At 41.5% G+C, this 12,168-nt stretch overlaps 1 protein-coding gene across 6 annotated transcripts in view; it reads left to right on the top strand.

Annotated features, from left to right (window-relative positions):
- Nucleotides 1-12,168, top strand: part of LOC110496680 (trichorhinophalangeal syndrome I) — a 226,967-nt gene that overhangs the window by 194,676 nt on the left and 20,123 nt on the right. For all 6 annotated transcript variants that reach the window (XM_090209285.1, XM_036953490.2, XM_090209286.1 and 3 more), the window contains one exon: nucleotides 5,646-5,768. In XM_090209285.1, coding sequence (XP_090065411.1) covers nucleotides 5,646-5,768 — 123 coding nt within the window. The remainder of the gene's footprint in view (nucleotides 1-5,645; nucleotides 5,769-12,168) is intronic.

Here is a 12,168-nt window from a genome sequence, read left to right as displayed (position 1 = left end):
AATTTTCTATTATTATTAATAATATTTCTATTATTATTGTTTTATTAGTATTATTAGTAGTATTTTATTATTATTGTTTTATTAGTATTATTAGTAGTATTTTATTATTATATTATAATTGTTTTATTAGTATTATTGGTAGTTTTTTAATATTATATTATTATTGTTTTATTAGTATTATTATTATTATTTTATTATTATATTATAATTGTTTTATTAGTATTATTGGTAGTTTTTTAATATTATATTATTATTGTTTTATTAGTATTATTATTAGTATTTTATTATTATATTATTATTGTTTTATTAGTATTATTAGTAGTATTTTATTATTATATTATTATTATTTAATTATGTCATTCATATTATTATTAATAGTTTTTGTTTTATAATTATAATTATTTTATGATTATTATTTCATGATTAATATTCTTATTATTATTAGCTCCACAACCCTGCCTGCAAAACTCCCTCCATCCACCTTATATGGTAACAAAAGCTCTCTCATTTGCTTTAGAATTTGGCGATCTCAGAACTGGGCCATGATAGTTCCTAAAAGAAAGCACAATGGAAAAATGTTGCACATTTCTTTAGAGGTGTGTGCTGGATGCCGCAATGACTCCCCCCCCCCCCCCCCCCCCCACCAAAAAAAAATGCATGCTGCCTATAGTGCCAAACACTGGCCGCGCATTGTGCAAGATTGCTTGTCCTTTCAACCAATTTAAAAGTAAATCTATACAAAAGACCCATTTTTTTCAATATTTTGATAATCAACACATGATTGTGTTTCTATCTCCTGCCTTGGTATAGGATCTAAGATTAAATAGGCAATGATGGCACGCTCCTATCTATAGGCTCTGAGATTAAATAGGCTATGATGTCACGCTCCTGATCCTATGGCACAGCAAGACTGTAGCCTAACCATACTGTCACATACGGTCAAGGCTACAGGTCTATTTACTGTCGAGCATGCTTGGCTATTGAATGAGCGATTGATAAATGGTAGTCTACTATTGAATGAGTGATAGGTAAATGGTAGTCTGCTATTGAATAAGTGATTGGTAAATGGTTGTCTGCTATTGAATGAGCGATTGATAAATGGTAGTCTACTATTGAATGAGTGATAGGTAAATGGTAGTCTGCTATTGAATAAGTGATTGGTAAATGGTAGTCTACTATTGAATGAGCGATTGGTAAATGGTAGTCTACTATTGAATAAGTGATTGGGAAATGGTAGTCTGCTATTGAATGGGCGATTGGTAAATGGTAGTCTGCTATTGAATGGGCGATTGGTAAATGGTAGTCTACTATTTGTTGTGTAGCTATTTAAACCAGTTATGTCAGAAAATGAGAGACATGTCCTGCTATATGATTATGATTTAGGCCTATATAATAAAAGTAAAATAAACATATTAGATGACATGCTGCTCTGCGATCTCCTTACCAATGACAAATGCATCTGTTTTATCATTAGGCCTTTGTTTTAATGTTTTTATCAGCCTGACATTATTATAATTCCCGTGCATCAAACACCTTCCATTTCCCCCAAACGAAAAATAAGCCTATGTGCTTGCAATAGATTTGGTCAACCTTCTAGAAGTTGTGCTCACGCATGGTTTGAGATTTGCATGGAGATAAGCACGCTTTTCCGTCGAGTTAAACATTTATAAATACCAACCTTGGAGAAAAAACTGAAGCACGCAAGGTTTAGAGTCATTTTTTTTGTGTGCACTCACCTTTGATAAATGAGGTCCCTGGAAGCTCAAATCAACCAGAGTTGTTGTTCAACATACACTAACTATCAGATGCATATTACTCCTTGTGTATTTAGTGTTCTTCGTACTCTTCTGAAATACCTACATGCTTGTTTTCATGTAAATATGTAGTGGTGTTAGAGGCCTCTTGTAAGTTCTCTTTGCTATCTTTTATGAGTAACGCGTCTCTATTTGACGGAGTAGATCTCGTTGCCTGATCTATTGATTACAGTTCAGCAGGTCGCCGTTGCTGGTTATTAATTGCAGGTTGAACCACGCTCCTCTCGTTGTAATATGTCACATCAGTTCACCGAGGACCGGCAGGTTGAACCACGCTCCTCTCGTTGTAATATGTCACATCAGTTCACCTAGGACCGGCAGGTTGAACCATGCTCCTCTCGTTGTAATATGTCACATCAGTTCACCGAGGACCGGCAGGTTGAACCACGCTCCTCTCGTTGTAATATGTCACATCAGTTCACCTAGGACCGGCAGGTTGAACCACGCTCCTCTCGTTGTAATATGTCACATCAGTTCACCTAGGACCGGCAGGTTGAACCATGCTCCTCTCGTTGTAATATGTCACATCAGTTCACCGAGGACCGGCAGGTTGAACCACGCTCCTCTCGTTGTAATATGTCACATCAGTTCACCTAGGACCGGCAGGTTGAACCACGCTCCTCTCGTTGTAATATGTCACATCAGTTCACCTAGGACCGGCAGGTTGAACCACGCTCCTCTCGTTGTAATATGTCACATCAGTTCACCTAGGACCGGCAGGTTGAACCACGCTCCTCTCGTTGTAATATGTCACATCAGTTCACCTAGGACCGGCAGGTTGAACCATGCTCCGCTCGTTGTAATATGTCACATCAGTTCACCGAGGACCGGCAGGTTGAACCACGCTCCTCTCGTTGTAATATGTCACATCAGTTCACCTAGGACCGGCAGGTTGAACCACGCTCCTCTCGTTGTAATATGTCACATCAGTTCACCTAGGACCGGCAGGTTGAACCACGCTCCTCTCGTTGTAATATGTCACATCAGTTCACAGAGGACCGGCAGGTTGAACCACGCTCCTCTCGTTGTAATATGTCACATCAGTTCACCTAGGACCGGCAGGTTGAACCACGCTCCTCTCGTTGTAATATGTCACATCAGTTCACCGAGGACCGGCAGGTTGAACCACGCTCCTCTCGTTGTAATATGTCACATCAGTTCACCTAGGACCGGCAGGTTGAGCCACGCTCCTCTCGTTGTAATATGTCACATCAGTTCACCTAGGACCAGCAGGTTGAACCACGCTCCTCTCGTTGTAATATGTCACATCAGTTCACAGAGGACCGGCAGGTTGAACCACGCTCCTCTCGTTGTAATATGTCACATCAGTTCACCTAGGACCGGCAGCTTGAACCACGCTCCTCTCGTTGTAATATGTCACATCAGTTAACCTAGGACCGGCAGGTTGAACCACGCTCCTCTCGTTGTAATATGTCACATCAGTTCACCTAGGACCGGCAGGTTGAACCACGCTCCTCTCGTTGTAATATGTCACATCAGTTCACCGAGGACCGGCAGGTTGAACCACGCTCCTCTCGTTGTAATATGTCACATCAGTTCACCGAGGACCGGCAGGTTGAACCACGCTCCTCTCGTTGTAATATGTCACATCAGTTCACCGAGGACCGGCAGGTTGAACCACGCTCCTCTCGTTGTAATATGTCACATCAGTTCACCTAGGACCGAGCTCCTATTTAACTTGGAAGACATTATTGTATATAACCATGCCTCTGAGTGATTTACTACGTATCTACAGAGCACACATTGTATTGTATTTACTTTTTGGCATTGGCTCTGCTTAGTGTTTATATGGTGGCCAGAAGTATGTTTACAATGCACTACAAGTCTTAACTGCTGTTTGTTGGTCCAAGCCTAACTTGTCCAGAGATGAGGGATAAGAGACGCATGTTGTGGGAAGAGAAATAGGACTGCTATCAGTTCGAGCTGTGTGTAACCTGTAAACATTTACACTCCCCAGCTGTTGGAAGTGTCTGTGGCTATAGGCAACACGTGTGAGTCATTTGGCCAAGGGAAGGGGGGAGGGGGGGGGGGGGTGATGATGGTGGGGGAGAGAAAACACAGAGACTATGATGGAAACCGTGTTTGGCTTGTAACACTAGAACAGAGTAGGAAAATAATAAATCAATCAATCATCCTGTCATTCCCACCATGTGGTAACCACATAAAAGCTCCTTGGGATTGAGAACATGTATGTTCAGGGGGGCTTCCAGGTTTCTTCTGTGGTACTAGTCTAAGCAGTGATCGTTACCATAGATTAAGGAGAAAGGAAAGGGGGATACCTAGTCAGTTGTACAACTGAATGTATTCAACTGAAATGTGTCTTCCTCATTTAACCCAACCCCTCTAGATTAACACATTATTTTTAAGTAATTTTTATTGAAAAAATTAAGCAATCCACTAAGATAATCGTTCACATTTTAGAGTAATGGACCATTTATTTCATTTTAACAAGTAATGATTTGTAATTGTTAGATAAATAAAAATGTTAGATTAAGATATGACACTTACAATAATTGTGATTGAAATGTTAATTGTCTTTTCACACTTAAGAATACTGAATGTTGCATCTGGGGGAAAAAAATGTTCCATTTGGGATTTCAGTTTTATTCTGACAGGATGACAGCGTTGTTTTACCCATCCTTCCTGTCGATTGGGACATAAGCAGCAATGCGGAGCGTGAGTTGACAGAGCGACTTTACACCTGCTGGTAGCTCACTAAAAACATTTATCCCATGTCATTCAATCATTGCCGTAATTTTGACCGTGCTACTGTCTCCTCATTCCCTTTCCCATGTTTTTATTTTAATTGTATCTATGATTAATGTCTGATGTCAAAACGTTAGAGTGAGCAGGCATCAGCAAACGCAAGATCATAGAGGGCCCTTCCAATAAGCGCTCTCATCTGGATGGAAAAATTACCCTATAGGGAACTGGCTACTCACCAGAACGTTTGACTGATTCATTGTGAAACACCCGAATATTGAAGTACCCTTTCTCTGCCAAGAAAGCTCTCTGGCCTTCCAGACAAAATTATGTCCACAGAAAAGCTTTCCGTTCTAAATGAATCGGAAGAGAATTAGGAGCATTGTATTATTCTGGCAGGTAGAGAACATGGCTCCCTGAAGTTAAATAAATGTCACTGATTCTATGAGGCCAAATGGCTTTTACAGGCCCCCTAATCTAGATCATGCCAGTGTAGCTGCGGATCACATGCAAGGCAGGACCGCTTGTTCAATTCCCATGTTCTGCACTTGATAAGGTCCATGCACTCTCCATGATTCATTTAGACATTATTGGTTTTCTGTACTTGCATTATGGACCAGCACATTTGTTATTTATTCGTTTGTTTTTTATATAAATATGTATGTTAAGGAGGGAGTAAATATCAATATATCGAAGAAAATATATTAGAAACCGTTTCCAAATGTGAATATTTTAGAAAATAGCCTCAGAATGGCTTCCTACGCAATCAATGGCACACATGAAGATTGTAGAATCAACATGAGGCTGCTAAAAAAGGTCTGGTCCTCAGCTTGTCATGGTGATGCAGGCGATGAAGGCTGATCTCTGTCTAGTGAAACACAACCAGTGGTTGGACTCATTAATCAGTCTAAAGTTAATTAGTGAGAGAATCAGCTGGGTTCTATTAATCACTGCCCAAACTGACCTTCTAATTGTACTGTGTGTGTGTTTGTGTGTGTGCGTGTGTGTGTGTGTGTGTGTGTGACTTCTTTTTCCTCCTTTTTCTTCTCTCTTTCCGTTTACCCGTTTCTCACTTACTCACTCTCTCTCTTTTGATTTGGTTTTCAGAGACGTCGAGGCTCGGGGGTGTTCTGTGCCAACTGTCTCACCACTAAGACCTCTCTGTGGAGGAAGAATGCCAACGGGGGATATGTGTGCAACGCCTGTGGCCTCTATCAGAAGCTCCACTCGGTAAGGCTGGGGGGTGGGGGGCTCAACGCCTGTGGCCTCTATCAGAAGCTCCACTCGGGGAGGAGGGGGGGGCTCAACGCCTGTGGCCTCTATCAGAAACTCCACTCGGTGGGGGGGGGGGATGTGAGTATGGAGTGAGTATGTTTAAGCGTGATCACACAGTCGTCCGGAACAGCTGGTACTCTCATGCATGCTTCAGTGTTGCTTGCCTCGAAGCGAGCATAAAAGGCATTTAGCCCATCCGGTAGGCTCGCGTCACTGGGCAGCTCGCGGCTGAGTTTCACTTCATAGTCAATAATAGTTTGCAAGCCCTGCCACACCGACGAGCGTCAGAGCCGGTGTAGTATGATTCAATCTTAGTCCTATTTTGATGCTTTGCCTGTTTGATGGTTCGTCTGAGGGCATAGCTGGATTTATTATAAGCGTCTGGATTAGTTTCCCACTCCTTGAAAGCGGCAGCTCTAGCCTTTAACTCGGTGCGAATGCTGCCTGTAATCCATGGTTTCTGGTTGGGTTATGTACGTACGGTCACTGTGGGGATGACGTCGTTGAATCACTTATTGATGAAGCCGGTGTCTGAGGTCGGAACATATTCCAGTCTGTGATAGCAAAACCGTCCTACAGCATAGCATCCACATCTGACCACTTCCGTATTGAGCGAGTCACTGGTACTTCCTGCTTTAGTTTCTGCTTGTAAACAGAAATTAGGAAGATATAATTATTGTCAGACTTGCCAAATGGGGGGGGGGGGGGGGCTTTGTACTCATCTTTGTCTGTGGAGGAAAGGTGGTCTAGAGTTTTTTTCCCCTCTGGTTGCACGTGATATGCTGGTAGAATTTAGGTAATACCGATTTAAGTTTGCCTGCATTAAAGTACCCGGCCACTAGGAGCGCCGCTTCCGGATGAGCATTTTCTTGTTTGCTTATGGCCTTATAGAGGTTGTTGAGTGCGGTCTTAGTACCAGCATCGGTTTGTGGTGGTAAATAGACGGCTACAAAAAATATAGATGAAATCTCTCTTGACAAATAGACACACACCTCCAACACTCTTACCGGACGTAGCTGTTCTGTCCTACCGAGGCATAGAAAACCCAGCCAACTGTATATTATCCGCATTGTCATTCAGCCACGACTCTGTGAAATGTAAGATATTACAGTTTTTAATGTTCCGTAGGTAGGATAGTCTCTAATGGAGCGCATTCAGTTTATTCTCCAATGATTGCACGTTGGCCAATAGATCAGATGGTAGGTGGGTCAACCACTCACTGACAAATTCTTACTAGGCACCCTGATCTGTTCCCCCTGTATTCCTTCTTTTCTTCATGCAAATGACGGGGATTTTGAACTTGTCTGGGAGCAACATTATCTCCTTCCTGTCAGACTCATTAAAGAACAAAATCTTTGTCCTGTTCGAGGTGAGTAATCGCTGTTCTGATATCCATAAGCTCTATTCGGTCATAAGAGACGGTAGCATCAACTTTATGTATAAAATAAGTTACAAACAATTCGAAAAAAACTCACAAAATAGCTGGTTAGGAGCCCGTAGAACGGCAGCCATCCTCTCCGGCGCCATTCCTTCATAAGTGTTAGCAGAACACTGTAGCTGTTCCACCCTGTCCACCCCACTTCCTCCCTGGGTGATTGGCGCGCCTCTCAGGGCCTGGGGGAGGATGAGATAAGTGGGTGCGCTGTGCCCTCTAACCCCTAAAAGCTGAAACCCCCATAAAGTTCACACATGTTCCTCTCACAGATATGCAGGCTTACCCATCATATGTCTATCAGTGAAGGCTCCTCAGAGGAGGACCATTCTACACAGTGATATCTTTTTTTTTTTATATAGTGAAACAAAAAAATTATTTTTTTTAGATAAACCTATACTAAATATATTAAATTATTAAATAAATAAATGACTAAATCAAACTGTTTTGCGATGAAGGTCTACAGTAGCCTCAACAGCACTCTGTAGGGTAGCACCATGGTGTAGCTGGAGGAGAGCTGATTTCCGTCCTCCTCTGAGTACATTGACTTCAATACAAAACCTAGGAGGCTCATGGTTCTCGCCCCCTTCCATAGACATACACAGTAATTATGATGACTTCCGGAGGACGTCCTCCAGCCAATCAGAGCTTTTGCAGCATGAACTGAAATGTTGTCCAATCAAAGGGTCAGAGAATTAATCTAATACTATTTTCTGTGAGTTAGTATCTTCCTAATTCTGCTCTGCATGCATTATTGGGTGTTTTACGCTGTACACGGGGGATGTTTTTTGTAGAATAACTTTTTGGGTGTTTGTCCCATTTTATGAATTCTTGGTTGGTGAGCGGACCCCAGATATTACAACCACGAAGGGCAATGGGTTCTATAACTGATTCTTGTGTTTTTAGCCAGATCCTATTTGGGATGTTGAATTTATGTTCCTTTTGATGGTGTAGAAGATCCTTATTGCCTTGTCTCTCAGATCCTTCACAGCTTTGTGGAAGTTACATGTGGAGCTGATGTTTAGGCCGAGGTATGTATAGTTTTCTGTGTGCTCTAGGGCAGCGGTGTGTCGATGGAATTTGTGGTCCTGGCAACTGGACCTTTTTTAGAACCCCATTATTTTGGTCTTACTGAGATTTACTGTCAGGGCCCAGGTCTGGCAGAATCGGTGCAGAAGATCTAGGTGCTGCTGTAGGCCCTCCTTGGTTAGTGACAGAAGCACCAGATCATCAGCAAACAGTAGACATTTGACTACAGATTCTAGTAGGGTGGGGCCGGGTGCTGAAGACTTTTCTAGCACCCGCTCCAATTCGTTGATATATATGTTGAAGAGGGTGGGGCTTAAGCTGCATCCCTGTCTCACCCCATGGCACTGTGGGAAGAAATGTGTGTTTTTTTGGCAATTTTAACCGCACACTTGTTGTTTGTGTACATGGATTTTATAATGTTGTATGTTTTACCCCCAACACCACTTTCCATCAATTTGTATAGCAGACCCTCATGCCAAATTGAGTCGAAGGCTTTTTTGAAATCAACAAAGCATGAGAAGACTTTGCCTTTGTTTGGGTTTGTTTGGTGGTCAATTAGGGTGTGCAGGGTGAATACATGGTAAGTTGTACGGTAATTTGGTAAAAAGCCAATTTGACATTTGCTTAGTACATTGTTTTCATTGAGGAAATGAGTCTGCTGTTAATGATAATGCAGAAGATTTTCCCAAGGTTACTGTTGACGCATATCCCACGGTAGTTATTGGGGTCAAATTTTTCTCAACTTTTGTGGATTGGGGTGATCAGTCCTTGGTTCCAAATATTGGGGAAGATGCCAGAGCTAAGTATGATGTTAAAGAGTTTTAGTATAGCCAATTGGAATTTGTTGTCTGTATATTTCATCATTTCATTAAGGATACCATCAACACCACATGCCTTTTTGGGTTGGAGGGTTTATATTTTGTCCTGTAGCTCATTCAAGGTAATTGGAGAATCCAGTGGGTTCTGGTAGTCTTTAATAGTTGATTCTAAGATTCGTAATTGATTATGTATATGTTTTTGCTCCTTATTCTTTGTTATCGAGCCAAAAAGACTAGAGAAGTGGTTTACCCATACATCTCCATTTTGGATAGATAATTATTTGTGTTGTTGTTTGTTTAGTGTTTTCCAATTTCCCAGAAGTGGTTAGAGTCTATGGATTCTTCAATTACATTGAGCTGATTTCTGATGTGCTGTTTCTTCTTTTTCCGTAGTGTATTTCTGTATTGTTTTAGTGATTCACCATAGTGAAGGCGTTGACTCAGGTTTTCCGGGTCTCTATGTTTTTGGTTGGACAGGTTTCTCAATTTTTTTCTTATATTTTTGCATTCTTCATCAAAGCATTTGTCATTGTTGTTAATTGAGAGGTCAAATATACTGTTAAGATTTTCTACTGACAAGTTTACACCTTGACTATTACAGTGGAACGTTTTACATAGGAAATTGTCTGAAAGGGATTGAATTTGTTGTTGCCTAATTGTTTTTTGGTAGGTTTCCAAACTGCATTCCTTCCATCTATAGCATTTCTTAATGTTACTCAGTTCCTTTGGCTTTGATACCTCATGATTGAGTATTGCTCTGTTCAAGTAGACTATGATTTTGTTGTGGTCTGATAGGGGTGTCAGTGGGCTCTCTCTCTCTCTCTGTCTCTCTCTCTCTTTCTCTCGCTGTCTGTCTGTCTCTCTCTCTCTCTCTCTCTCTCTCTCTCTCTCTCTCTCTCTCTCCCCCTTCGTTCACTCATTCCCTCAGTCAAAGGCTGTGACCTCGCTCGCTCACTCTCTCCTCTCTCGCTCTATCTCTAGCTCTCTATCTATCTCTCTCTCTCTCTCTCTCTCTCTCTCTCTCTCTCACTCTCCTAATCCGTTCTCACATTCCCTCATTCAAAGGCTGTGACCTCACCTTGTGGTGACACTGATGCAGAAAGAGGCATCATGGGAATGTAACATGGGAACGTAAGGATCATAATGATGTACAGTAGATATGCCTCTATCCATTTGGGGTTGTGCTCAGTAGAATTTGTCATTAAAATGGGAGTTTGATTTTAGTAAAATGATGGAAAATCCTTTTTTTTGGACTTGAAAGTGAGGATAAAATGGCTCAATATTTTAGATTGAATGTGTAGTTTGTTTCTCTCTCCCGAAGAGGAGATGTCCATTGTGTTACGGACTTCATCATGTTATTCCGGAATAAGTCAATGTACTCAATCATTGAAGGACTTTACAACTGGTCCTCTCTATACTTCTTTTAGAGTTCATTTTTGGTTTTGAATACACAAGCTGTAGATTTTTTATTAAACCACCATGGGCTGGAACTTTCCAAGACGTACTTCTCAATGCTCTTTGAAATTAAATAGTGTCTGGGCAAACATATGGGTAAGCAAATGTGACATCATGTGAGGATTTACCCCTCGGAAACAAGAAGGCTTTTGTCTGCGCACTTCACTCATTTTGATGTTTAATCTCAGTAATTCAGTTATGACTAGGGTAGAGTCCACAGAGTCCGCCAGTCCTTTTAAGCCCAGTGTGCAGTGTTCTAGGCTGTGTTGCCTGGCCTGAAGGCGACTGGACCGACTGCCTGGGTGGCGGGTGGATCTATACAGGAGGCTCCCTGAGTCGGTGTGGTCGACTGGGCCAGAGAGAGAGGGACAAGCTTCAGAGAGCCCTTTCACTGGCCAGGCCACATGGTGGTCTAAACCAGCTCCAGACCAGCAAACCAGGCCTACCACAGTCAAAGAGATGGAGAGATAGAGAGAAAATAGACAGAGGGAGAGAGACGGAGGTTGAAAGAGAGAGACATGCTCCAGAGAGCCCTTTCACTGGCCAGGCTACCTGGTGGTCTAAACCAGCTCCAGACCAGCAGACTAGGCCTACCATAGTCAAAGAGAGAAAGAGAGAGAGAAATAGACAGAGAGAGAGATATGGAAATAATTCATTTAAAAAACAGAGCAAACTAGAATGCTATTTGGCCCAAAACAGAGAGTACACAGTGACAGAATACCTGACCACTGTGAATGACTCAAATTTAAGGAAAGCTTTACCTATATACAGACTCAGTGAGCAGTGCCTTGCTATTGAGAAAGGCCGCCGAAGGCAGACCTGGTTCTCAAGAGAAGACAGGCTATGTGCACACTGCCCACAAAATGAGGTGGATACTGAGCTGCACTTCCTAACCAAATGTATGACCATATTAGAGACACATATTTCCCTCAGATTACACAGATCCACAAAGAATTTGAAAAAAAAACCCAATTTTGATAAACTCCCATATCTACTGGGTGAAATACCATTGATTGAAAAACTTTACATGCCATAATTTTCTTATAACTGAGACAGATTAGTACAAGATCTTTATTTGATCACTATTTCCTTTCTGACAATTGTATTACACTACAAACTTGTAGTGTATTTGAGTTTTAAAAAGGCTTCTAAAGTTTGTAATTTCCACTTTGAGATTTCAGACTTGATTTGTCCCCCCTACAAAAATGTCCATTAATTATAATCCACATAAAAAATTATACTTCAGTTCCTACTGGATTATTTTCCTGCTGTAGCAAACTGGCTCACATTAAGATCTGATATCTGTCATATACTGTATTATGTTTGTGCACCAGGAGAATTTCTTATTTTTATGATTCACTATTAAGTTGGTTTTACAGCAATCCACCATTAGACATGTTGGAAATAACTGTGGTTGACGCCGATCTATCTCAGACTGCATCCCCAATGGCACCCTATTCCCTATATATATCCCTATATAGGGAATGGGGTGGGGAATATATATATCCCTATATCTCCATTGGAGATACAACTCAGTGATACTCTGCTCATCTGTGACTCTGGTCTCTGGTCTCCTCTTAACATGCATGTCTTCTAGTTATGTGTTGCTGGTTGTTACGTC

Source organism: Oncorhynchus mykiss, chromosome 18, assembly GCF_057628025.1.
Source record: "Oncorhynchus mykiss isolate SJ-2025 chromosome 18, ASM5762802v1, whole genome shotgun sequence".
In the NCBI taxonomy this organism is placed as follows: domain Eukaryota; kingdom Metazoa; phylum Chordata; class Actinopteri; order Salmoniformes; family Salmonidae; genus Oncorhynchus; species Oncorhynchus mykiss.
Note: the sequence above shows the minus strand (reverse complement) of the source record. Positions and strands in the feature narration are given on the sequence as shown.